The sequence below is a fragment of the Ochotona curzoniae genome, unplaced genomic scaffold, assembly GCF_017591425.1.
Source record: "Ochotona curzoniae isolate NIBS_2020 unplaced genomic scaffold, NIBS_Ocur_1.0 scaffold_4701, whole genome shotgun sequence".
Classification (NCBI taxonomy): domain Eukaryota; kingdom Metazoa; phylum Chordata; class Mammalia; order Lagomorpha; family Ochotonidae; genus Ochotona; species Ochotona curzoniae.
Window position 1 is genome coordinate 39,780,577 of NW_024467122.1, and position 22,211 is coordinate 39,802,787.

General features: G+C 49.6%; 2 protein-coding genes across 2 annotated transcripts; both read right to left on the minus strand.

The window, feature by feature from the left end:
- Positions 1-545: 545 nt before the first annotated feature.
- Positions 546-4,587, minus strand: LOC121148685 (polyadenylate-binding protein 2). The gene is made up of 7 exons (XM_040968921.1): positions 4,236-4,587; positions 3,754-3,868; positions 3,047-3,114; positions 2,640-2,746; positions 1,764-1,851; positions 1,525-1,676; positions 546-647 (listed from the first exon to the last, which is right to left on the minus strand). The coding sequence occupies exons 1-7, from the start codon at positions 4,572-4,574 to the stop codon at positions 608-610; spliced, it is 909 nt and encodes a 302-aa protein (XP_040824855.1). The 5' UTR covers positions 4,575-4,587; the 3' UTR covers positions 546-607.
- An 11,849-nt stretch (positions 4,588-16,436) lies between these two features.
- On the minus strand, positions 16,437-22,211 carry BCL2L2 (BCL2 like 2). Its single transcript, XM_040968922.1, has 4 exons — positions 21,335-22,211; positions 20,942-21,029; positions 19,997-20,436; positions 16,437-19,352 (listed from the first exon to the last, which is right to left on the minus strand). The coding sequence occupies exons 3-4, from the start codon at positions 20,426-20,428 to the stop codon at positions 19,203-19,205; spliced, it is 582 nt and encodes a 193-aa protein (XP_040824856.1). The 5' UTR covers positions 20,429-20,436; positions 20,942-21,029; positions 21,335-22,211; the 3' UTR covers positions 16,437-19,202.

Below are 22,211 nucleotides of genomic sequence, written 5' to 3' on the forward strand. Positions count from 1 at the left end.
TACACTGGAGCCGCTGGGAGCGGAACGGAGAATCTTCCGGCTACAGAAACCTGCAAAGAAAGACACTCAACAGAAAAAGAAACACAAAAGGAAACAAAACAGATCACCAGGCAATCTGCAGGGGCAGGGAGCTGGAGAGAGGGCAGGGTGGGCGGGTGGCAGAGCTGGCAGGACAGGAGCAGGCGGGCGGGGCAGGGAGAAGACGGAGGGAAGGTGACAAGCAGAACAGTGTGGTTTCCTTCCAGAGCCCTGGGTGAAAAAAACCCTCCTGCCACCCAGGCCACCTACCCTTGAGCAGCCCCCAAGGGGGTGGAGGGGAGCAGGGGAACGCGGGGAGCAGCTTGCGCAGTTGACACGTGTCCATGGCGAATCCCCAGAGGGAGCGAGCAGCCCCCTGCCCCACTCCCTGGGCCTCCCCTACTCCCCAGAGCAGGCCCCTCCTCAGCAGTTAGTTATGGGATTTTCCCCCCTTCCACAGTATATCTTTTTTTTTTTATATTTTTTTTCCATCAAGGTCATCTTCTGTTTTTCTTTTTTTTTTTTAATTCTTTTTTTTTCCTTCTTTCCTCTTTTTTTCCTCTCTCTCCTCCTAATACACACTTTTTTTTTAGTAAGGGGAATACCATGATGTCGCTCTAGCCCGGCCCCTGGAAGAAAGAAGGAGAGTCAGGTGTTAACACGACCACTAGCCAGTTCAGTACAAGTCCCTCCCCATGGGCCCTTGCCCCAGCTGCTGAGAAGGGAAGTGGGAAAGCAGCTTGAGTTCCCTAAAACTAACCCCACAACCCTCCGACACACACCTGGAGAGTGGGGGTGGGGCAGGAGTGGGGCTGGAGTTGAGTACTTGGCCAACAGGGGCAACACAGAAGTGCCTCCGAGGTAGAGGAGCAAGGAAAAGGCCTGGCTGCTCATCCAGTTTCCTGTTCTCCAACAGTTCTCAAACCCTAGCCCTGACCCATACATACAGATACAAATAAAACAAAGCAACCCGGGTGCCATGCTAGGCCCTGTGAGAAAGTTAACCCGGCAAAAAGAGCAGCTCAATTACAGAGTAAATATGGTAAAAGCCTCCCCCGTGGCCACCAGCCACCAGCCAGCCTACAGGGAAATCAGGGCCTCTGGTGTTTGTCCAAAGAAGGGCCAAGCTTGGCTCCCTCCCTAATTCCGGGAAAAGTAGCAACCTCCTTCACAGGGCTGCTACTGCCCTGGGGTCATGCTCTTCTGTATAAACACTTGCACTACCACCAAGGGGCAAGAGGGAGGGGGAAAAAAAAACAAAACAAGGAACAAAAGGCTGGAGGAGGAAGCATCTCTGGGAACAATGTGGAGAGACCCAGGCCTTATCAGTCAACTCCTGCTCCAGAAAAGATGACACTCGCCTCCTGGCCTGGCCTGCAACTACTTTCCTCACCCTGTGCAGGCAGGAGACCAAGGGGGAGGGGAGGAGTAGGCTCCTCAGATGGGGGAGAAGAGCGCAGGGCTGGTGGGAGGCGGGGGGCAGAGGAGCAGCCCATCTATCCTGACCTGTAGATGCGACCCCGGGGCCTGCTGTTAAAACCACTGTAGAATCTAGAGCGGGAGCTGTTGTAGTTGGTGGTCCTGGCACGGTAGCGGGCCCGCGGGAAGCCCCGGTCTGTGGTGCTGATGCCTGGTCTGTTGGTTCGTTTGGGGATCACCTGCGAGTTCAGGCGGGCAGAACAGAGAGCCTCAGAGTCACTGCGATGCTTTGCCCAGAGCCAGGGAAGCAAGGGCACAGCGCTCACCTTGATTTGTCTTCCTCTAAACAAGGACTCGTCTAAGGCCAGAGAAGTCCTCACAGACTCTTTGTCTGAGAACTCTATATACGCAAACCTGAGAAGAGAACCGCAAACCTGAGAAGAGAACCGTCGGTTTACCTCTCCTGGTTGCAACCGCTGCCAGGTCAAACCCATCCTTCAGGCATGCTTTGTTCGGGCACACTGTACTTCCATTTTACTTACTGGTTAATTTTTCTTAACTGGAAGACTTTCGTAAAATTTCTCACTCTTGGGGAAACAGGTCAAGCAAGGCCTGCATTTCCACACTAGGGCCAAGAAACTGCTCCTCCTCTTAGTTTTTGAGCTGCTACCCACACCTGGCCTTCACTTCCCCCCAGCTGGTACGTACGGCCTGCATTCCCCAGCATTCAGGCTGCCACTCAGGAAACAAAGAGCATCTGCTTCCAGGTAGGTACTGTGTCCAAGTGGGTTAAGCACCACTGGGACGCCAGCATCCCCTATCAGATTGACAGCTCTTGTCTGATTTTTAAGCCACAGACCATATTTAGAAAACAGTAAGTCAAGCTCTATATTGAAGAGTGAATTTCCTGCCATTCAAACAGGTACCCTGCTTCCCGTCAAGATTCATTTATTTGAAAGGCAGTGCTTCCATCTGCTGCTTCACTCTCCAAACAGCCATAGTGGCCAGGGCCGAGTCAGGCCAAACCGAGGACTTGAGACTCTTTCCACCAACTTCCCAGGCACATGGGCAGGAAGCTGGAGCAAAGTGGGGCAGCCAGGAGTGAAATGGATGCTTGCGTCCCAGGCTGAGGCTCACGCGAAGGCCACACCCCCAACCCTTTCATTTCTCACCTGTGGCGATCTCATCTTCTCCCTACTCACCCTTTAGGATGGCCACTGAACTTGTCACAGAGTATGGTCACGCGGTTGACTGAACCGCAGCCATGAAAGTGAGCTTCCAGCTCTTCTGCTGTTGCACCATAGTCCACCTGAGGAAAGGGGGCACACTTCACAGGTGCTGGGAAAACACCTGCCTCCACAGGCCCCCTGCCTCATAGGGATCCGGATCACCCACACACCCTAAGGTATACAAAATCTGGTCAAGAAATTAACGGTTTCTTTTCAAGCCTACAGCCTTTGCTGAAGGCTCCATTCATGAGCTACCTCACCCTCCCTAATCTCCTTTCACACCCCCACACCATCCCCTACCACACAGGCGTTCCTTTCCAGACCAAATACCACCCTCAGACAGGAACCATCCCCCAAGCAATCAGGGTCCCACTACATACATTGCCAACATAGATGGATCTGGCGTCAGCTTCCATCCTCTCCTCAATAGACATGATCACCGGGCCAGCTGTTACGGAAAAGTGAAAAAGCCTAAAAAATGAATCCTTAACGGACTCCACCCCCACCACCTTCGCCTATCAGCCAAAGGCAAGGGTTTGGGCCTGCTCTGTTTCCTGCTGTATCCATCAAGTACACATTAGATGCTCACTAAAAATCTGATCAATTCAGAAACAGAGCCTTAATCCAGGCGTCTCCCTACCCCACTCAGTCTCTACTGAATGAATAGCTTCTTCCATGGAAGTGCCTTGCACGGCAAACAAATCAACCGGGCAGGTAAGGGAGGCTGGACTTTTCTATTTAGAAGCCCAAGATCCCTCGCCGCCGAGCAGTTTCTCTCGGCAGGGCTAACTGCAAAGCTAGAGCTGAAGGTCAAACGGCCGGCTGGAAACCTCAAGAAAGGTAGAAGCAGGCTATGAACAAAGAACAGCACATTCACGACTGGGACAAAGGGAGACAGAAGACCACCACCGACACACAGCGCTTCCCTCCTACCCACAAAAGTCAAGGAAACACAATGGCCTCGGACCGCCAACCCCCGCCCAGGACCGGCTCGAACGAGTCGCTTCCCAGGGTTTCTGCCAGTCCCCATCTCCGTGCTTCCCACTCAGGGACCCCGGGCCGCACGTGGGATCGCCAGCGGACTCACCATTGCCTGGAGGCGGACTCATATTCATCTGCTTCTCGACTTCGTTCTGCAGCTCCTTCAGCTTCTCGGCTTCCTCCTCCATCTCCCTGACTCGGGCCTTGATCGCTTCCAGCTCCTACCACGGGCGGGGAAGGTGTGCACAAGACCTTGAGAGGAACCACCGCAGGCGCCGTGCCTGCTTCTCGCTCGCCCGCCCGGCGCTGCGGCGCGTGGTCCCGGCCATTTCCTTCGTCTCACGCAAGGATCGCGGTGAAGAAAACCCAACTACCTTCGCTAGCAGACTAGGCACGCATGACTCGGCCGGAATCGCCCCGGCCCGGTCCTCGGAGACGATCGAGGCCGCGTCCCCCGGCCAGCCCCGGCCACGTTACTCCCCGCCCAACCCCACCCCCACCCGCTGCCTGCCTCCCGCTCGCCGGAGCGCCGGGCCTTCCTTGACCCGGGGCCCGCCGGCCTGCTCGCCTTCGCTCTCCTTCCCTCACCGGGTCCTCAATGGCGCTGTCCCCCGGGTCACCCTCGACCAGTCCCGGCTCCTCCTCCTCCTCCTGGCTGCCGGGGGCTCCCGAGCCAGGTCCAGGGCCCGGAGTTCCCGGGGGTGCGCGGGGCCGGGGTGGCTCCTCTTCAGGCTCGGGTTCTGGCAGCAGCTCCCCAGGCTCCAGTTCCTCAGACTCCAGGCCGTTCCCGTAGTCCCCTGCGCCCCCCGGGGCCCCCTCCCCGGCCTCCCCACCGGCCCCGGGCACAAGATGGCGCCGCCGCCCCGGCCCGGAGCCCCGACCGCCCGCAGCCCCCGCTGCTGCTGCCGCCGCCGCCGCCGCCGCCATCGCCGCTCAGACTGGGGCCCGCCGCCCGGCGATTGGAGAGCTGCGCCGGCCACGCCGAGGATTCATTAGTCAAGTATCCTGCCCGTCATCACGGGCTAGGGCCCCATTGGAGAAGATGATTTGACAATCAAATAAGACCCCACCTCTAAGGCGGGACCTTGCGCCAAACCTTCAAATCGTGGCAGGCAAAATGTCTGTCAATCAACATATGTCCCACCTCCTCTGGAGTGCTAGGTAACAATACTATTAGGCTGTGACGACATTCCTGCTTCTCCCCCGCCTATGGGCGGGATCACGAATACGGGACGCTCCCTGATTGGCCCTTGGGAAGAACCAATCGTTTCGTCGCCTTACCGCATTGGCCCACTCTCAAATACCAGTTGGCTCGCGAGATTCGAAAGGCAGACACCCGTTCCGTGACAGATGAACTTTGCCCTCAACATACGGCTGGGCTTCCAGCTAGGGAAACCCGAGGTCACATGACGCGTGCCCTAAGGGGGCCGCCATCTTGATAGTACTGGCCCTCTGGGGAGCTGTGAGAGGGGCTCTACACTGTGGCCACTTCTGGAAACCGATGCCTCGACCAGAAACACACGAGGAAGGATCTTACTGCGGGAATGGAAGTTATTTGCTAACAACACTCCCCCAAGATATGCTGAACCAGAAACTAGGGAAGACATCTGACTCCTCAGCTACCAGTCGCATATGGCTTGCATTCCTGCTTGACCTGTTTCTTCCCTTGCCTCAACTGTCAGGCCCCTAACGGCTCCCTTGACGTCCAGGTTTACTCCTCTAATCTGCTCCGCCATCAGAGTCGCTTACCTTTGCTGGCCCAGGCAGTTTTAAAACTTCAATGTGGTGCCCAGTGCGGTAGCCTAGCGGTTAAAGTCCTCGCCTTGCTTGCGCCAGGATCCCGTCTGGGCGGTGGTTCTAATCCCGGCAGCCAGGCTTCCCATCCAGCTTCCTGTTTGAGGCCTGGGAAAGCAGTGGAGGACGGCCCAAAGCCTGCACCTTCCTGGAAGACCCGGAAGAGGCTCCTGGCTTCGGATTGGCTTAGCTCTGGCCGCTTGGGGAATGAGTCAATGGAGTGAAGATCTTCCTATCTCTCCTCCTGTCTGTGTATCTGGCTTTCCAATAAATCTTAAAAAGCTTCAATGTGGGGCCCGGCGCAGTGGCCTAGCGCCTAAAGTCCGCGCCTTGAACGCCCCGGGATCCCATATGGGCACCGGTTCTAATCCCAACAGCTCCACTTCCCATCCAGCTCCCTCCCTGCTTGTGCTCTGGGAAAGCAGTCAAGGACAGCCCAAAGCTTTGGGACCCTGCACCCATGTGGGATACCAGGAAGAAGTTCCTAGAGCCTGGCTCTGGTTCGGCATAGTATCGGCCGTTGTGCTCACTTGGGGAGTGAATCATCGGATGGAAGATCTTCCTCTCTGTCTCTCCTCTATGTATATCTGACTTTCCAATAAATAAATAAATCTTAAAAAAAAAAAAAGCTTCAGTGTGGCCCAAGGCACCCCAGACCCTATTTTGTGAATGCTGTTCTCACACTCATGCCAGCGTGCGTGCCTCCATCTAGTCTGCCCGTGGACATGCAGTCCCCCTTCCACCACACTGCCAACCAGAATCAGCTGCCAAGCCTTCCTTTCCGGGTGAAGACAAACAGAGGACATTTCAGTGTGAGCTGAAGGGTCTTGTTTCTAGCTACCTTGTGAAAGTCTGCTTGCTAGGAGGCGCTGGACCCTGTTTATACTCGCGTTTCCACCTTATGGTAGTACGCCTGGCATAGTGTCATGTTGCCACTTTCCATCCCCCAAATTCTCCATCTACCCAAAAGAAATTCTCTCTAGGTTCCCACCATACCCAGCTGCCCCGGGATACACAAATGGCCTAGTCCTGGAAGGCGGGGTTGGAACATTTTAGTGAGGAGCCTACACTTACCAAAGGAGTGGCAGTACTAAACTAGCAAGAGATTTCTGAGCCAAAGCCAACCACGTTTGAAAGCCAGATTTAAATGAGCCAAACCAACAAATTCACACAGTTAAAAACAAAATGAAAAATAAAAAATGTTAAAAGCAATAATAAATTCACGCAATTGAGGCAAGGAGATCTGAATAAGAGATCCTATTACCAAGCCCACTTCTTCCCATCACCCACACTTTTTCTAACATTTCCTTACCTTAGATACTGGGGAACTTGGAGCAGAGTCATAGTTGATGAAGTTTTTTCCAGTAGATTCATCAGCTGGGAGAACTAAACTTGAGTACTGAAAGTAAGCACTAAATAATTTAGATCTGTGGTGTGGTGTGGTGTGGTATGGCTTAACTGCCTCTTGAAATGCCAACATCCCATGTATATGATGGTTTGAATCCCACTTCCAATCCAGCTCCCTACTGATGTGCCTGGGGAAGCAGCAGCAGATGGCCCAAGTGCTTGGACAGCTGAACCCAAGTGGGAGAACCAGTTGGGAGTTTCTGGATCCTGGCTTCAGCCCTGCCCAGCCCTGGCTCTTCTGGCCACTGGGAGATGAACCAGCAGATGCACCCTCTCTATCTTTGTCTCTCTGAAACTCTGCCTTGCAAGTAAATAAAGTAAAAATAAATAAATAGAGTGTGTGATTCAGATCCCTTGTATATGGATCTTAACCAATATTTGAATGTTTTGTTGGTGTCTAAATCCATCAAAGCAACTAAAGAAACTGTGATTTTTAAAAATGTCTTTGAGGGGAGGGCATGGGGAAGGGTTGGGGGAATCCCAGAGCCTATGAAACTGTGTCATAAAATGTAATGAAATCTAAAAAAAAAGAGTTTTTGAATCCAGCTTTGGGTGAGCACTCGATTTTGTAACAGGCACCATTCATAATCTCTCACTGGATTCTCCCAATACTTTTATGAGGTAAGTATTTCTAAAACCAAAACCTTTTTTTTTTTAGGGGAGATAAAGAAGAATTTAATGATGTAATGTGCCCAAACCATCAAGCTAATTAAAAGTATACAGGGAATCAAAGGCAGCTATTAGATCAAAACTGAGGTCTACTTTCACACATCAAAATTGCACAAAGTATGTAGGTATGATATGACAAGTGAAGAAAAAATTTTTTATCATACTGTAACTATATCCAAGGATTGTGAACTATTCAAAAGTTTATAGTAACCACACAGAAAATAACCTAGGCCAAAGAAATACAATGTAAAGTTGCATAAGCATTAGAACAACTATGTGTATATGATTTCTAAAAAAGAAATTCTGGGCTAAATGGGAAAAAAAAGCAACAAAAATCAGTACAATCTATTTTTGGGGGTGGGGGCAATATTTACCAAAAACTTTCAAAGTGTTGATTACTGAGATCAAATCTGGTTTTTTTTTTTTTTTCAAAAAAAGTCTTATTTTCATTGGAAAGACAGATCTACAGAGAGGAGAAAGGTCTTCCATCTGCTGGCTCGCTCCCCATATGGCCACAACAGCCAGAGCTGAGCTGATCCGAAGCCAGGAGCCAGGAACATCTTTGAGGTCTGTCACGTGGGTGCAGGGTCCCAAGGCTTTAGGCCGTCCTCGACTGCTTTCCCAGGCCACAGGCAGGGAGCTGGATGGGAAGTGGAGCAGCTGGGACACAAACCAGCAACCAAACAGGATGCAAATGCTTGGAGGTGGAGAATTAGCCAATTGAGCCATTGCAAGGCCCTGATCCTATTTCTTATAACTATTTTAAACAGGCGATAGAGGAGCTGGCATTGTGGCACAAAAAGTCAAGTGACCAAGTGCCACAGTTTTTGTCCTGGCTACTCTTTTCCAATCCAGCTTCCTGCCAATGAGCCTGGGAAGGCAGAAGATGGCCCAAGTGCTTGAGTCTCTGCCACCAGCGTGGGAAACCCAGATGGAATTTCTAACCTCTGACTTTAGTCTGTTTGTGGCCATTTGTTGAAAAACCAGCAGATGGAAGATTTCTCTCTCTCTGTCTCACCCTGCCTGTCGCTCTGCATTGTCTTTCAAATAAATATACATTTATTTAAAAATAAAGAAATAGGCCCCATCATAATAACCTAGTGGCTAAATCCTCACCTTGCATCTGCCTGGATCCCATACGGGGACTGGTTTGTATCCCAGCAGCCCCACTTCCCATCCAGCCCCCTATTTGTAGCCTGGGAAAGCAGCTGAGGATGGCCCAACGCCTTGGGACTCTGTACCTACATGGGAGACCTGGAAGAAGCTCCTGCCTCCTCGCTTCACATCGCATCAGCTCCGGCCACTGCAGCCACTTGGGGAAAGAACCAGCAGATGGAAGGTCTTTCTCTTTCTGTCCCTCCTTCTCTCTGTACACCTGCCTTTCCAATATGAATAAATAAATAAATAAATAAATCTATAAAAAATAAAATTAAAAAGTTGTCTAAAAAGTGAATACCCACTTGTGATTAGAGATTTTTGTGCAGGGGCTGGTGCTGAGCCCATCTTGCTGGCATCCCATATGGGCACTGGTTCTAGTCCCAGCTGCTCCAGGTCCAATCCAGCTCTCTGCTTATGGCCTGGGAAGGCAGCAGAGGATGGTCCAAGTCTTTGGATCCCTGTACTCATGTGGGAAGACTGGAAGAAGCTCTAGGCTTCAATAAAAGGTGAATATTTTATGTTTAAAATGAATTTGTAATTGGAAAAGCAGAGTTAGAAAGAAGAGAGACATAGATCTTAAATCTGCTGATTCACTCCTCAAATGGCCACACAGCCAGAGCAGAGCAAATCACAAGCCAGGAGTGTCTTCCAGGTCTCTCACACAGGTGCAGAATTCCCAGGCTTTGGGCTATCCTCTGCAGCTTTCCCAGGGCACGAGCAAAAGGATGCAAAGTGCAGCAGTCGGGACACCAGTCCTGCCCATATTGGATGCTGGCACTTGAAGTGGAGGATTAGCCTGTTTAGCCCCAGCTCTGGCCCAAAATATAAATCTTTAAATTTGTATATATATATATGTATATTTTACAATGAAGAAATGTGAACAACTTAAATGTACAACTGGACTTTAAAATACTATACAGTTGGGCCTGGTGCCATGGCCTAGACGCTGAAGTCGTCACCTTGGACACGCCAGGATCTCATATGGGCGCCAATTCTATTCCCGGCAGCTCTACTTTCCATCCAGCTCCCTGCTTGCGCCCTGGGAAGGACAACGCAAAGCCTTAGGACCCTGCACCCACGTGGGAGACCTGGAGGAAGTCTGTGGATCCTGGCTTCGGATCAGCACATCACCAGCCATCGCGATCACTGAGGGAGTGAATCATTGGACAGAGATCTTCCTTTCTGTCTCTCCTCCTCTCTGTATATCTGACTTTCCAATAAAAATAAATCTTTTTAAAAAATACTGTACAGTTGCAATTATATCATAGTTTTGCCTTCAACATCTATTAAAAGGCCCAGTGCAAGGGCTCAATTACCTAATACTTTGCTTATAAGTGCCAGAATCCCATATGGGCGTCAGTTCATGTCCCAGCAGCTCCTCTTCCCATCCAACTCTCTGCTTGTGGCCTGGGAAAGCAGTGAAGGACAGCCCAAAGCCTTGAGACCCTGCACCCATGTGGGAGACCTGGAAGAAGTTCCTGGTCTTCATATAGGCTCAACTCTGGCCATTGTAGCCATTTAGTGAGTGAACCAGGGGATAGAAGGTTTTTTTGTGTTTTTGTTTTGTTTTTTTAAAGATTTAGCTATTTTTATTGGAAAAACGGATATACAGAGAAGAGGAGAGACAAAAAGGAAGATCTTCCGTCTTGATTCACTCCCCATATGGCCACAACAGCCAGAGTTAAGCTGATCTAAAGCCAGGTGTGTAGAGCTTCTTCCGGGTATCCCATCCAGGTGCAGGGTCCCAATGCTTTGGGCCATCCTCGACTGCTTTCCCATGCCACAAGCAAGGAGCAGGGTGGGAAGTAGGGCTGCCAGGATTAGAACCAGCACCCATATGGGATCCTGGCGTGTTCAAGGCGCAGACTTTAGCCATTGGGCATCACTCCGGGCCCAGGATGAAAGATCACTGTCTCTCCTTCCCTCCGGAGATCTGTCTTTCTAATAATAAAAAAAGGAAAAAAAAAACCTTAAGGAAAAAATGTTTTAAAATACAAGGAAAAATGTTGGAAACGTAATGGAAAGCAGACTTGGCAGTACACAGAATTATATATACAGTATCGACCATAAAATGAAAGCATACCTAAAAGATTGGAAAAAAACACGCCAAAGTGTTAGTAATAGTTCTTTCTGGGTAGTGGAATTATGGTTTTCTGTTTCACGATTTTTCCACAATCATCACTTATTTTAAAAGTCATTCCAATGTCCAAACCTTCCATACTAGTCATGATTGCTTTATCAAGAAATAAACCTAGCTGAGAGAATATTTTAATGACTTCTAAAGTCAGATCCCGCCTAGCAAATGGTAAAAGACAGAGCTATCAATATATTGGATTCCCTAAACCCTATCACTCTGTGCTCCATAAATGGTAACTAAATAATCTCATTTAATATCTTCCCTTTAGCAGAGAATAGGAAAGAGAAAACTCCCTCTGGGGATGAACCTTTAAAAATTTCCTTTTTCATGCAAGAGTACTTCCATCAGCTGATTCACCTCCAGAAAGTCCCCACGCCCATGCCATAGGGTGTGGGCCAGCTGCAGAGGAGGCCAAACCCAGGTGCCTGGAACTGCATGGGGGGTCTCTCCCGTGGGGGCGGGGTGTACCAGCAGGAAGCTGGATCAGAAGTGGAACAGTCAAGACTCAGCTGTTAGCCCCACACATGCTGCGGGTATCCCAAGCAGTTTCTTAACTCACTGCAACACTAGCAGCTGAGAATGATTTTTTCTTTTAAGAAAAAATTAGTATGGAATCATCTGAGATTCACAGTTACAACTGTAAGTTGAGAACCAGCAGAGATTTAGAAAACCTGAAAGTGCTATGATATGGTACCCCCAAAGAGGGGAAAATGCATTGTTGAGAAAGAAAAAATTACGCAGTAGAATTGGTGACAGCATCTCCAGTTCCATCCAGAGGGACGTTTTCTCACTAGGCAGCATAAATATCTGGACTCCTGTTGGTTCATCTCGCTTTTTAACACTTGCTTTGAAATTGTTACAGCCCGCAGTAGTTCTCTGATCTAAAACCACAGCACTTAGTATGGTAGTTATAGGTTACAAATGTTGAGCGTGGGCCCAGCACGATGGCCCAGTGCCTAAATTCTCACCTTAAAAGCGCTGGCATCCCAAATGCACGCTGGTTCATGTCCTGACTGCTCTGCCTCCCATCCTGCTCCCTGCTTGTGGCCAAGGAAAGCAGTAGAGGTTGGCCCAAAGTCTTGGGACCCTATACGTGCATTGGAGACCCAGAAGAAGCTCCTGGCTTTAGATCAGCTCAACTCTAGTCATCACAGACATTTGGCGAGTGAACCAGCAGATAGAAGCTTTCTCTCTGTTGTCTCTCTATAAATCTGTTCTGCCTTTCTAATAAAATAAGCAAATCCTTTTTTTAAATTATTATTATTAGAAAGTCAGATATACAGAGGAGAACAGACAGAGAGGAAGATCTTCCGTCTGATAATTCATTCCCCAAGTGAGCGCAACGGCCAGTACTGCGCTGATCCAAAGCTGGGAACCAGGAATCTCTTCGGGGTGTCTCATGCCGGTGGAGGGTCCCAAAGCTTTGGGCTGTCCTCAACTGCTTTCCCAGGCCACAAGCAGGGAGCTGGAAGGGAAGTGGAGCTGCTGGGATTAAAACCGACGCCCATAAGGGATCCTGGCGCATTCAAGGCAAGGACTTTAGCTGCTAGACCACTCCGCCAGACCCAAAAATAAGCAAATCTTAAAACAAATGTTGAGCAGGCCTGGCACAGTGGCCTAGTGGCTAAAGTCCTTGCCTTGTACATGCTAGGATCCCATATGGGTGTCGGTTCTAATCCCTGCACCCTCCACTTCACATCCAGCTCCATGCTTGAGGCCTGGAAAAGCAGTCAAGGATGGCCCAAAGCCTTGGGACCCTGCACCCACATGGGAGACCTGGAAGAGGCTTTGGGCTCCTGGCTTTGAATTGGCTTAGCTCTGGCTGTTGTGGACACTTTAAAGATTTATTTTATTTTTATTGCAAAGTCAGATATACAGAGAGGAGGAGAGACAGAGAAGATCTTCTGTCCGATGATTCACTCCCCAAATGGCTGCAACAGCCAGAGCTGAGTCTATGTGAAACCAGGAGCCAGGAGCCTCTTCTGGGTCTCCCACCCTGGTGCAGGGTCCCAAGGCTTTGAGCCATCCTCCACTGCTTTCCCAGGCCACAAGCAGGGAGCTGGATGAGAAGTGGAGCAGCCGGGATTAGAACCGGCGCCCACATGGGATCCCAGGGCATCAAGTAAGGACTTAAGCCGCTAGGCCCAAAAAATAAATCTTTGAAAATAAAAAATGTTGAGCACTAGAAATTTGACTAGTCCAATCTGAGATGTGCTTAAAATCATGAAATACACAAGAAACCATTAAGAGTCAGAATGGGAAAGAGAATTTTAAAAACTCTTTTAATAATGGCTTAATACTAATGACATCTTGAAATGGGAAGTCTTTTATACAATGGACTAAATGCAATCATGTTAACTTAAATTTGGGAATGGGTCTTTAGTGATTAAGAACAGTTCAGATAGGGCCCAGCACGATAGCATAGCAGTTAAAGTTCTCTCCATGAACTTGTAGAGATCCCATATGGGCCCCAGTTCTAATACCGGCAGCTCTGCTTCCCATCCAGCTCCGTGCTTGTGGCCTGGGAAAGCAGTGGAGGACGGCCCAAAGCCATTTTATGACGTTGTAATAAAAATAAATAAATCTTGAAAAAAATAGCTCAACCTGTGTCCCACGGCCAAATGTCTGGGTTCAAATCCCAACCCTTTGGACTCCAGCTTCCTGCCAGTACAGACCCTGCAAGGCAGCAGGAATGGCTCCCGCCAAGGGGCACTTCCTGCCACTCACGTTGGACATCTGGGTTGTCCCTGTTTGCCTGGCTCAATCCCAGCCATTAATTACAAACATTTCGGAAGTGAACTGGCACTGGAGAGATTTCTTTTTCTGTTTATTTCTCTGCCCCTCAAAACAGCACAATATAAAATTAGCTTTCCTCGTTCTTTTTTGCTGTTTTTTAATGAAGTTATTAGAAAATGTGAAGCTACAAACTGGCTTACTGGACAGTTTTGCGGGACAGCACCAAAGCAGAACTTTGGAGCCCTGTTTACTTACCTCTGTTTTAAAGTAGCTCCCAGTGATCTTCAACTGCAATGTGGCCCAGCTTTCCTGAGCCCCCTCAGCGCCCCTGCATGGCAGGGATGAGGGGTTGCAGGAGGAGTGTTGCTATGTAAATTGAAGAAGTCTCAGCCGGATCACGTAATTGCCATTCTGTTTGATTACCGTTTAAAAAACCTTATACCTGAGAAAAACTTATTTCAACATGCTATACCCAAAATCTTTGTCCATTATCCCCCCCCTCAAAAAATCATAAAATACAGACAACAAAAAGAACAAAATAAAATCTCTCCTAAAATATACACCCAGAAATATATTGATGACATTTTGGCATATAACCTTCCTGAAATTTTCAATCACGAATATATAGAGAGGCACACAGAAATGTATATTTTAGCAAAATGGGATCACATTGCATATATTATTTCCTAACATGGGTTCTTTTCACCCAATAAAAGACAAAGAAATCTTTTTCTATTGTCAATATGTGTTCCAATTTTTTTTTATGGTTTTACTCAAAACAACCTGAAGAGGTAGGTGTTGTGGCATGGCCGTTTAAGATAAGATACTTGTATCCCATATGCTGTATGCCTGTAATCAACCCCTTCCCTTCTAATCCAGCATCTTGCCCACGCTTTTAATCCAGATATTAGCCCACGTGTTTGGATCCCTGCCCTCCACAAGGGAGACCCAGCCAGTTCCTGGCTCCTGGCCTCTGTTGGCCCTACCACATAGTCACAGACATTTAGGAATGAACTAGCAAAAAAAAAAAAAAAAAAACCACAAAAAACTAGCAAATGGAAATTCTCTGTCGTTCTGCCTTTCAAATAAATTTTTTTAAATGCCACCTTAGAAATGAATGTGACAAATCAATTTTAAATTGGAATACACATACACACAAGTCCATATATATACTGCACTAAACCCAGAGAAAATGCTTGAATATTTGCTCATGAATGAATGACTTATTGAACAAATACATGGCATTCCATTATATTATGTTTTCTATAAATCCTTTTTTTAATAATCTTTCCTGTGCAGCCTTAAAGTTTTCAAAGGTAGTCAATAAGTTAAAAAAAAAAAAAAAGATGTTTACAATGCATCCATTTGCTAGAAATTGTAACTGCAAGTTACTTTTATGGAAAGTGCCTTTGGAGAAACAGTATTGGTGTGGAACTGTCAGAGGGAGGCCAAATCCCCAACTGCTCAGATGTTGTAAAGAGGCTCCTTCCTGCCTTTGGATCGGCTCAGCTCTGGTTGTGCAGTCATTTGGAGAGTAAATCAGTGAATGGAAGACCTTCTCTATCTGTACATCTACCTTTCAAATAAAAATAAATAAAATAAAAAAAAAAAAAACTCAGCTGTGCACTAAACCAGGTAGGATACCACAGAGAAGCGTGCGTGAGCTCTGTGGTGAAGAACCTGGCAGAACACGCCTGGAGCCTTCCGCACCCCTGCTGGGTTTCTCCAGGACATTCTGCAAAACCCTCAGCTTTGTCAGCAGTGTCCATCGCACCACTCCGTGTCTTCTTGGAAAAGCCACCATACTGTGCACCCCTCTCAAGTTATTGTCAGGCTTTTAAAAATCCCAAGGGCAGCGTGGATCTCATGGCACTCTCAACGCTCCTTCAGCTGCCCAGCTCAGAGCTAAATGTACAGCTTAGCTTTAGCATCTGGGAACCCTACTCATAGAATGCCTTTTGGGGCATTAATTTTCCTTTTACTGTCATCTTACTCTGTAACATTCCAATTTTCCCTTTACTGTCTATCAGTTTTGTCTTTGGTACAAGCTAAGGCAAATGCTTTCTGAAAATAAGCAAACATCAATCAATCATTAAATTAGTCTCCCTGTAGTGCTGACATCTGATCCCCCTTCCCTAGGCCATGTTCACCAAACCACTCTGATTTGCACATGTCTTGTTCTGTAGATTTTTCTATAGGGAAGAATGGAAAGGCAATACCAGATCCCTCTAAATAATTCAATTTTTTTTACAACTTAACACATAAACCCAGATATATCAATCTATTGTACTAGATTGTTTCTTCATTTAAAGTTAGGATCACTGTACCTGTCAGACATGATTTTCCCACAGTCCCAGAGTCCACAGGCAGGGACTGAATATTCCTGGAGATCCCATCCAGTTCAGCAGTTTGCATGAAAACGGCTGAAACCAAGAGTCTTAGGAGGCCAGGAGAGGTAGGAAGGACTCCATTTTTGCCAGATCTATGTTAAGTCTGTAGTGGGCAACAGGAGAGCAGGAAGAACTGTATATTCCACACATTTTGGAGGCTGAACTACAACTGCGGACCCCTATCACACACAGACTTGTGGCAAGTTTGGTTTGTACACCACATGCACGTGGGCACATATACACACACCCCCTCCTGGAACCTGCCTGGGTTGGGATACACAAGGTTTTCGTTTGGACTTTTGTTCAGGCCAGGGGTGAGGGATGGGGTGAGGAGGAGAGGGGCTCAACTCCAATTTGTTTCTTTTTTTAGTTGTCTCAACCCTTTTCCAAATCCCAATTACTCTAGTTCTTGCCCTTTACAAGGTCATGAGAAGATGATTGGGTTTAAATAATGCTCTGATCCGAGGCCAAGAAGTTCACAAACCCTGTTCAGTTCTTTTTTCTCAGTAAACTTCTGGGCTTTATTCATGTCTGTATGTATGTATTTCTTTATTCATTTTTAATACGACCATTACATATTACACAAAAATAAAAGTCAAATGAACTTGGTATTTATAAATTATTAAATAAAAATACAGGAATATATATTTATATTTATAGAGCTTTTTTTCTCTTCTTCTAAACTAACCAAATCTGTTCTCCTGCCGTTTTATGATTTAAAAAAGTAAAATAGTGTATGTATGCCCTAGAGTAAGTGGGGAGTGAGATTAATGATTCGCAGGACCCAGTCGCCCTACTTCCTCTCCTCCCTTGGCCTAGGCAAAGTCCCCATTTGTCCCTTTGGGCTCTGGAGAGCAAGAAACACCCTCTCCCACTTCTTAATCTTTGAAAAATGATAATTGCTTTTATTTCCCTTCTTAAAAAAAAAAAAAAAAAGAAAGAAATGGATTTAAAAATTGGGAGCCATACTCAGCCTTCTTGGCCAAGAGTTCATCCCAAGGAACTATATGGCTCTAGAAGAGTCCCTAGTTTTCCCTGACAGAAGAGTCTTGGGGTTTTCATTGACTTCACATTGAGACGGGCAGGACAGGTCCAAACTGCCCACTGTCATCCCACCTAGCCTCTGTTTCTGGGAATCCAGACCCAGCCCTTTACCCTTCCAGAGAACAGCCTCTCCTTGGAGCAGGGCATGTTGGACAACCTGCCACTCCTGTTTGCTGACAGGATAGGTGTCTGTGGTAGAGGGTGGGGTCTGTCCCAAACCTAGGAGAACTCAGGCTCCAGATCTGGAACCCATCCTCTAGCTAGCCAGTGGTTTTCCAACTTTTTTTTCCCCAGCAGCAAACCCCTTAATGCAAATAAAATCTTACCCTGAACCCCGATATGTAAGACAGCTACAAGGGGAGCTGTTCTGTTAGAGGGCAAATTACACAGCCTGCTCAGCCCCGTGCCCCCTCCTTCTCCCCAAAAGGACTCCTGAGGCAACCCCTAGGACACTTCGGGGCTCTGCAGAGCAGTTTGAAAACCACTGGCCTAGTCCGTCCTGAGCAAGTCAGAGACCCCCCACCCCCACCCCAGCTGCTCACCACAGACCAGCTCTGAGCTTGAGAGCAGCGTACCCACCTCCAATCAAGTGGCATGTGCAGTCTATCACTTCCCCTGTAAAGACCATGAGAAAGTGCAGCCCTCTCACCAAAGCAAAGGTCTGGACTAAACCCCTGAGGTCAGCTGGCTTCCATGTTCTAGTAAACATGTGTTCAACTGTGTTGCCACATTCTAGGACCCAGTGAGACTCTCACCACAGTCTAGCTAAGCTGATCAGTGCTCAGGGTCATGACGGGCAGGGGACTGATACACTGGATCTAAAGTCAACATTGGAGAGCAGCAATCGTAGCACCACGGAAAGTGCAGAAGTGAGGTCTGGCTCAGGGCATGCATCTGGAGTGAATCATTTCTTCCCCAAAAACAAAAACAAAAACAAAAACCACCCACCCTAAAATCTGAATCTGTTTGGAGGACAACCTTGGCTTCTAAAGCGAGCATCCTCAAACTCTGAGCTTCCAAGTTACACCCATGCAAATAGCGTGGCTTCCAGAAAACAAATGCTCCCATGGATTCTAGGGGAGATGGGACCCACCTAGAATCTAGGGGATTCTAGAACCCATGCACCTGGTCCTGATCAAGCAGTAGCAACAGAACCCACCACACAGAACAGGCCAGTCATGGGGTCCCCCAACACCCTTGTGCCCAGGGTTTCAGAGCTGGCATGGTCCCCTCAAAGACATCAGCAGCCCCAGATGAGACCACAGCTTGGGAACCCAGACTGAGTATGTATGCCCATACCCTCAAAAAAGAAAACATCAGAGTTTCAATTTGGAGTTTCAATTTGGATGTGGAGGTCCCAGAGTTAGGGAACCACTGTAAGCACGCCCAGTGGGAGGGGACAGTAATGGATATTTCCAGCTATGGAAACCCTCCCGCTCCCAGGCTCCTTAGCCCTGCCCTGCCAGGGGGGCACCCAGGAGGCAGCAGCAAGTGCACTGTGCACAAATGAAGGGAGATGATGCGAGAACAAGGCCAGCCACAGAACTGCTCTTTCCTCCCAAGCTAGACAGAGGACTTTGTGCAGACCTGCCAGAGCCCACCCCGGGGGGATACAGTGTTTCTTCTCCCTTGGTCTTATGGCATCAGAACCAGGGGAGGAGGAGCTGAGAACTGTTCCCTGGCCCCTGTTCTTGCCAGAGGGAATGTTTTCTCCTTGAAGAATCCCACCAGCAGCAGATGACGAAAGCAGCCCCTTACGTGCACATGCACACACATATCCAAGCAACCCAGGAGCCCAGCCATCCCTCCAAAATACCTGAAACTCCCCCAAGGTTCCATCCCAAAGGGGCAATATGTGCCTTCTATGTTCCCCAAATGCCACTCATCCAATAGAGTCACAGCTCCGTACACAAGACCACTTTGCTCAGAGCTGCAAGCCAAGCTCCAGGTAGCTGTATGTATACATCCCTAATCCCTCTACTTCTCACACCTTGGAATGACTCTACCTGCTGGCCCCTGATCATACTCAGACCTTCCCCCAAAGCTTCCATCTCCCTCTTCAGTCTGCCTGCTCGGCCTACTCGCTCCCTCACACATCACCCTGCTCCAGCCTACGCCTATCCAGCATTCACCCCCCACTTCCTCCTAGGGCATTTCTCCATCCTGTTCCTGCTCTCTTGGCCCACAGCCACACCTGGCTCTGCCTGGCCCTGGACACTCTCATTTGCTAGCAAAAAAGGCCCCTACAGTTACCAGGGCCCCCAGTGCCACGGCCCCCGTCAGCACTGTCCTCACTGATGCCCAGGTGCCCTCCCGCAGACGCCGTGCCTCCTCCAGGGCCCGATCCCCGTATAGAGCTGTGAACTCCGCCTGTGGAAGAGAAGAGAAGTAGGAGAGAAAGAAGGAGAAAAGGGATATCAGGAGAGGAAAGAGTGGAGAGAAGAGGAGAGGAAGAGTTCCAGTTCCAGCCACTTCCAGCACTATCCCACACCCAGCTTCTCTCCTCCAGCCAAAGCTCTACCACCTGCAAAGCCTTTTGCTCCACTCAAGGGCGCCCCCTAGCCCTGCCCCAGCCCCAAGCACCACCTCATTCACCCTCTCTGTCTCCAGCCAACCCTGATCTTTCCTGGGTGGCAAATTCTGCCCACATGTGGCATCTCAGTCCAAAGCTTGCCTGACCATCTGTCCCTGACCCTCCCCCCACCTCCCACAGACACAAGTGGGAAAGTTTCCAGACACCACCTCCCCACAGGTACTCCTTGGGTACTGTGTGTTCCGTTCTCTGCTTGGGACACTGAGCCTTCATTCCCACACTCTCCCCTCCACTGCCCAGTGATTTCTGCACAGCAGTCCCAGAAGGGAGAACCTGGCATGATGCCCACAGCGAGGGCATCTCTTGGTCTGCTCCCACCCCCATGTGGAGACTCAACCCCCATGCCTCCTTCCCGGCACCCCCCCACCAACAGCTTTGCTGAGGAGGAATGCACACAACCCGCATTTAAGAAGTTCCTTACCCAGCCCCCGCTGCTGTGGATCCAGTCGGCCAGCTGCGTTTCCAGGTAGGCCACCATCCATTCCTGCACTTGTCCCACCAGGGGCTCCATCTCCTTGTTGACACTTTCGGCGCACAGCGCGGCCCCAAAGGCAAAGAAGGCCACCACACGGCCCCAGTTGGGACCCCTTTGGAAGAGTTCATCACAGACTTGGGTGAAGCTCTGCTGAGCTGAGCCCGGGGTCACATGCAACTGGGCGGCCAGATCGGAGAAGTTCTGCCGGAAGCGGGTCTCAAATTCATCTCCAGCTGCCCTCATGGCTTGATGCAGCGGGTTAGCTGCTGGGCCCTCTCCGGGGCCAGCCCCACAGACATAACCCTTCTGCCTCAGCTTGTAGCCTACAAAGTCAGCCACGAGAGCCCGTGTGTCTGGGGCTGAGGCTGGGGTCGCCATCCGGGCAGCTGGAAGAGGCAAGAATGAAAGATTGGCATGAATAGCAACAACATGCAGACAAGGACCCATAAGGGGCATCTTGGGCTTGGATAACTCAGGGAGACCAGGATGGGGACTGGGGAAGGAGGAAAATGCTCAGAATCACTGGATGGAGAGGAACGAGAGTGAGGGAATGAAGTCACCAGGAGCAGGGGCCAGAACCCCAGGGGCAGCTGGCCTGTGAATTCCTAAAGGCCACACCGAATGTAAAAACAAGCACATTTTACTTTAAGAAATGCTTTTAATTCCTTTCAAAAGACAACACCAGCTCTAGGACACACATGCAGTGCCCCACCCCCAGGCAGCGGTACAAACCTTTCTGGCTTGAGAAGGGGCTTAGGACCTCCCCCAGCAGCAAGAGGTGGAGATGTTGGCAGAGGCACAAGATGGAAGGAGAGGAGGCAGGGGCTGGGGAGGGACGCAGCAAAAGCTAAAGGGCTGCCCCAGGGCCAGAGGGCGGAAAGGGACACTCACCCAGCCTGGATGGCAGCACTTAGGACCCAGCACCGGTGGCAAGGAGCCCCCAGCGGGGGCCTTTCATCCTCCCGGCCAGCCTGGAGCCCTAGAAAGGGGAGAGAGAGATCAGAACCCCACAGGGACAGCCTGGCACCTAGGTCTGGCAGGTGTTGCAGCTCCTGGGACTGGGCCTCCAGTCCCCGCAGTTCTGCCAGCTGTGTGGACGAATCCATGTTTAATGACTGTCCTCCCGGGAAACCCAGGGCCAAGGGCTCCTTGCCGATACCATCTCTGCTCCCGGCTACCCACCACCCCCACCCCACAGCAGCCCCAGGGTCCGGCTCCTCCCTTACCCCCACCCTTGGCCTGTCTCCAACCCCGCCCGCCTGCCTGCCAGGTTGGGGATCTCACGGGTCAGGCCGCGGCGGCCGGGGATCTGGGCCGTTTCCTGGTGCAGGAGCTGGGAGGGAGGGAGAGAGGGAGGAAGGGAGGGAAGGAAAGAGGGAGGAGAAAGGGGGAGGGAGGCAGGAAGGAGGGCCCGGCGCCGGCTGATGATGGGGCCCAGAGATGCGTCCAGAGAGAGAGGGGCGGGGCTGGGACGCAGGCCTGGAAAGGGCCACAGCTAGGGAGGAGGAGAGAGCTGCAGGAAGGCTGGACAGGAAGGACTGCGGGGCCAGGGGCCAACGAAGAGCAAATTCAGCATTTGCAGCAGGTCTCTGCTGTTCCTTGTACTTGTGGAACTTTTGCAGCCAGCATTGTGTGCCTGGAAGGCAAGAGCTCTGCCTGCCAGGTGCCTAACCCTGATGGGACTAGCAGGCACCCCAAGACCCTAGGCCCTTCCACTCCCCTCTTTCTCCAGAGCTTTTAATCCAGGGCTCACTCACCGTGAGCTTAAGTGCAGGCACTTTTTCTTCATCATCTCCTTTTGTAATCAGATTTTCTTTCCCTATTTTTTTTTCTTTGTTTTGTCCAACACACAAGTTCATTCACATTATGAGAAAAATCAAACAATAAAGTATATGTAGCAAGGTACGAGCTCTCAACGTCAAGAATACAGATATGCTCAAGTCTACCTCCTTCCCTGCAGGCTGACAATGTTAAGGTGTATGTTTATCTTTCCAGGGTGTGTGTATGTACGTCTATTTTATTTACTTGAAAGGAAGGAAGACAGAACTCTTCCTTCTCACTCCCCCAAATGGCTACAGCAGCCAGAGCTGGTCCAGCCTGAAGCTGGGAACCAGGAGCTTCTTCCATGTCTGCCATGTTAGTGCAGGGTCTAAAGGATTTG

What these genes read in the sequence shown, in the direction of transcription:
- LOC121148685 (XM_040968921.1), bottom strand. Translation starts at nt 4,574, where the DNA reads ATGGCGGCGGCGGCGGCGGCGGCAGCAGCAGCGGGGGCTGCGGGCGGT. An exon ending in GAGTCCGCCTCCAGGCAATG is followed by an intron (nt 3,115 to 3,753) that starts GTGAGTCCGCTG and finishes TTTCCGTAACAG; the next exon opens with CTGGCCCGGTGATCATGTCT. An exon ending in GATCCATCTATGTTGGCAAT is followed by an intron (nt 2,747 to 3,046) that starts GTATGTAGTGGG and finishes CCCTTTCCTCAG; the next exon opens with GTGGACTATGGTGCAACAGC.
- BCL2L2 (XM_040968922.1), bottom strand. Translation starts at nt 20,428, where the DNA reads ATGGCGACCCCAGCCTCAGCCCCAGACACACGGGCTCTCGTGGCTGAC. An exon ending in TCCACAGCAGCGGGGGCTGG is followed by an intron (nt 19,353 to 19,996) that starts GTAAGGAACTTC and finishes TCTCTTCCACAG; the next exon opens with GCGGAGTTCACAGCTCTATA.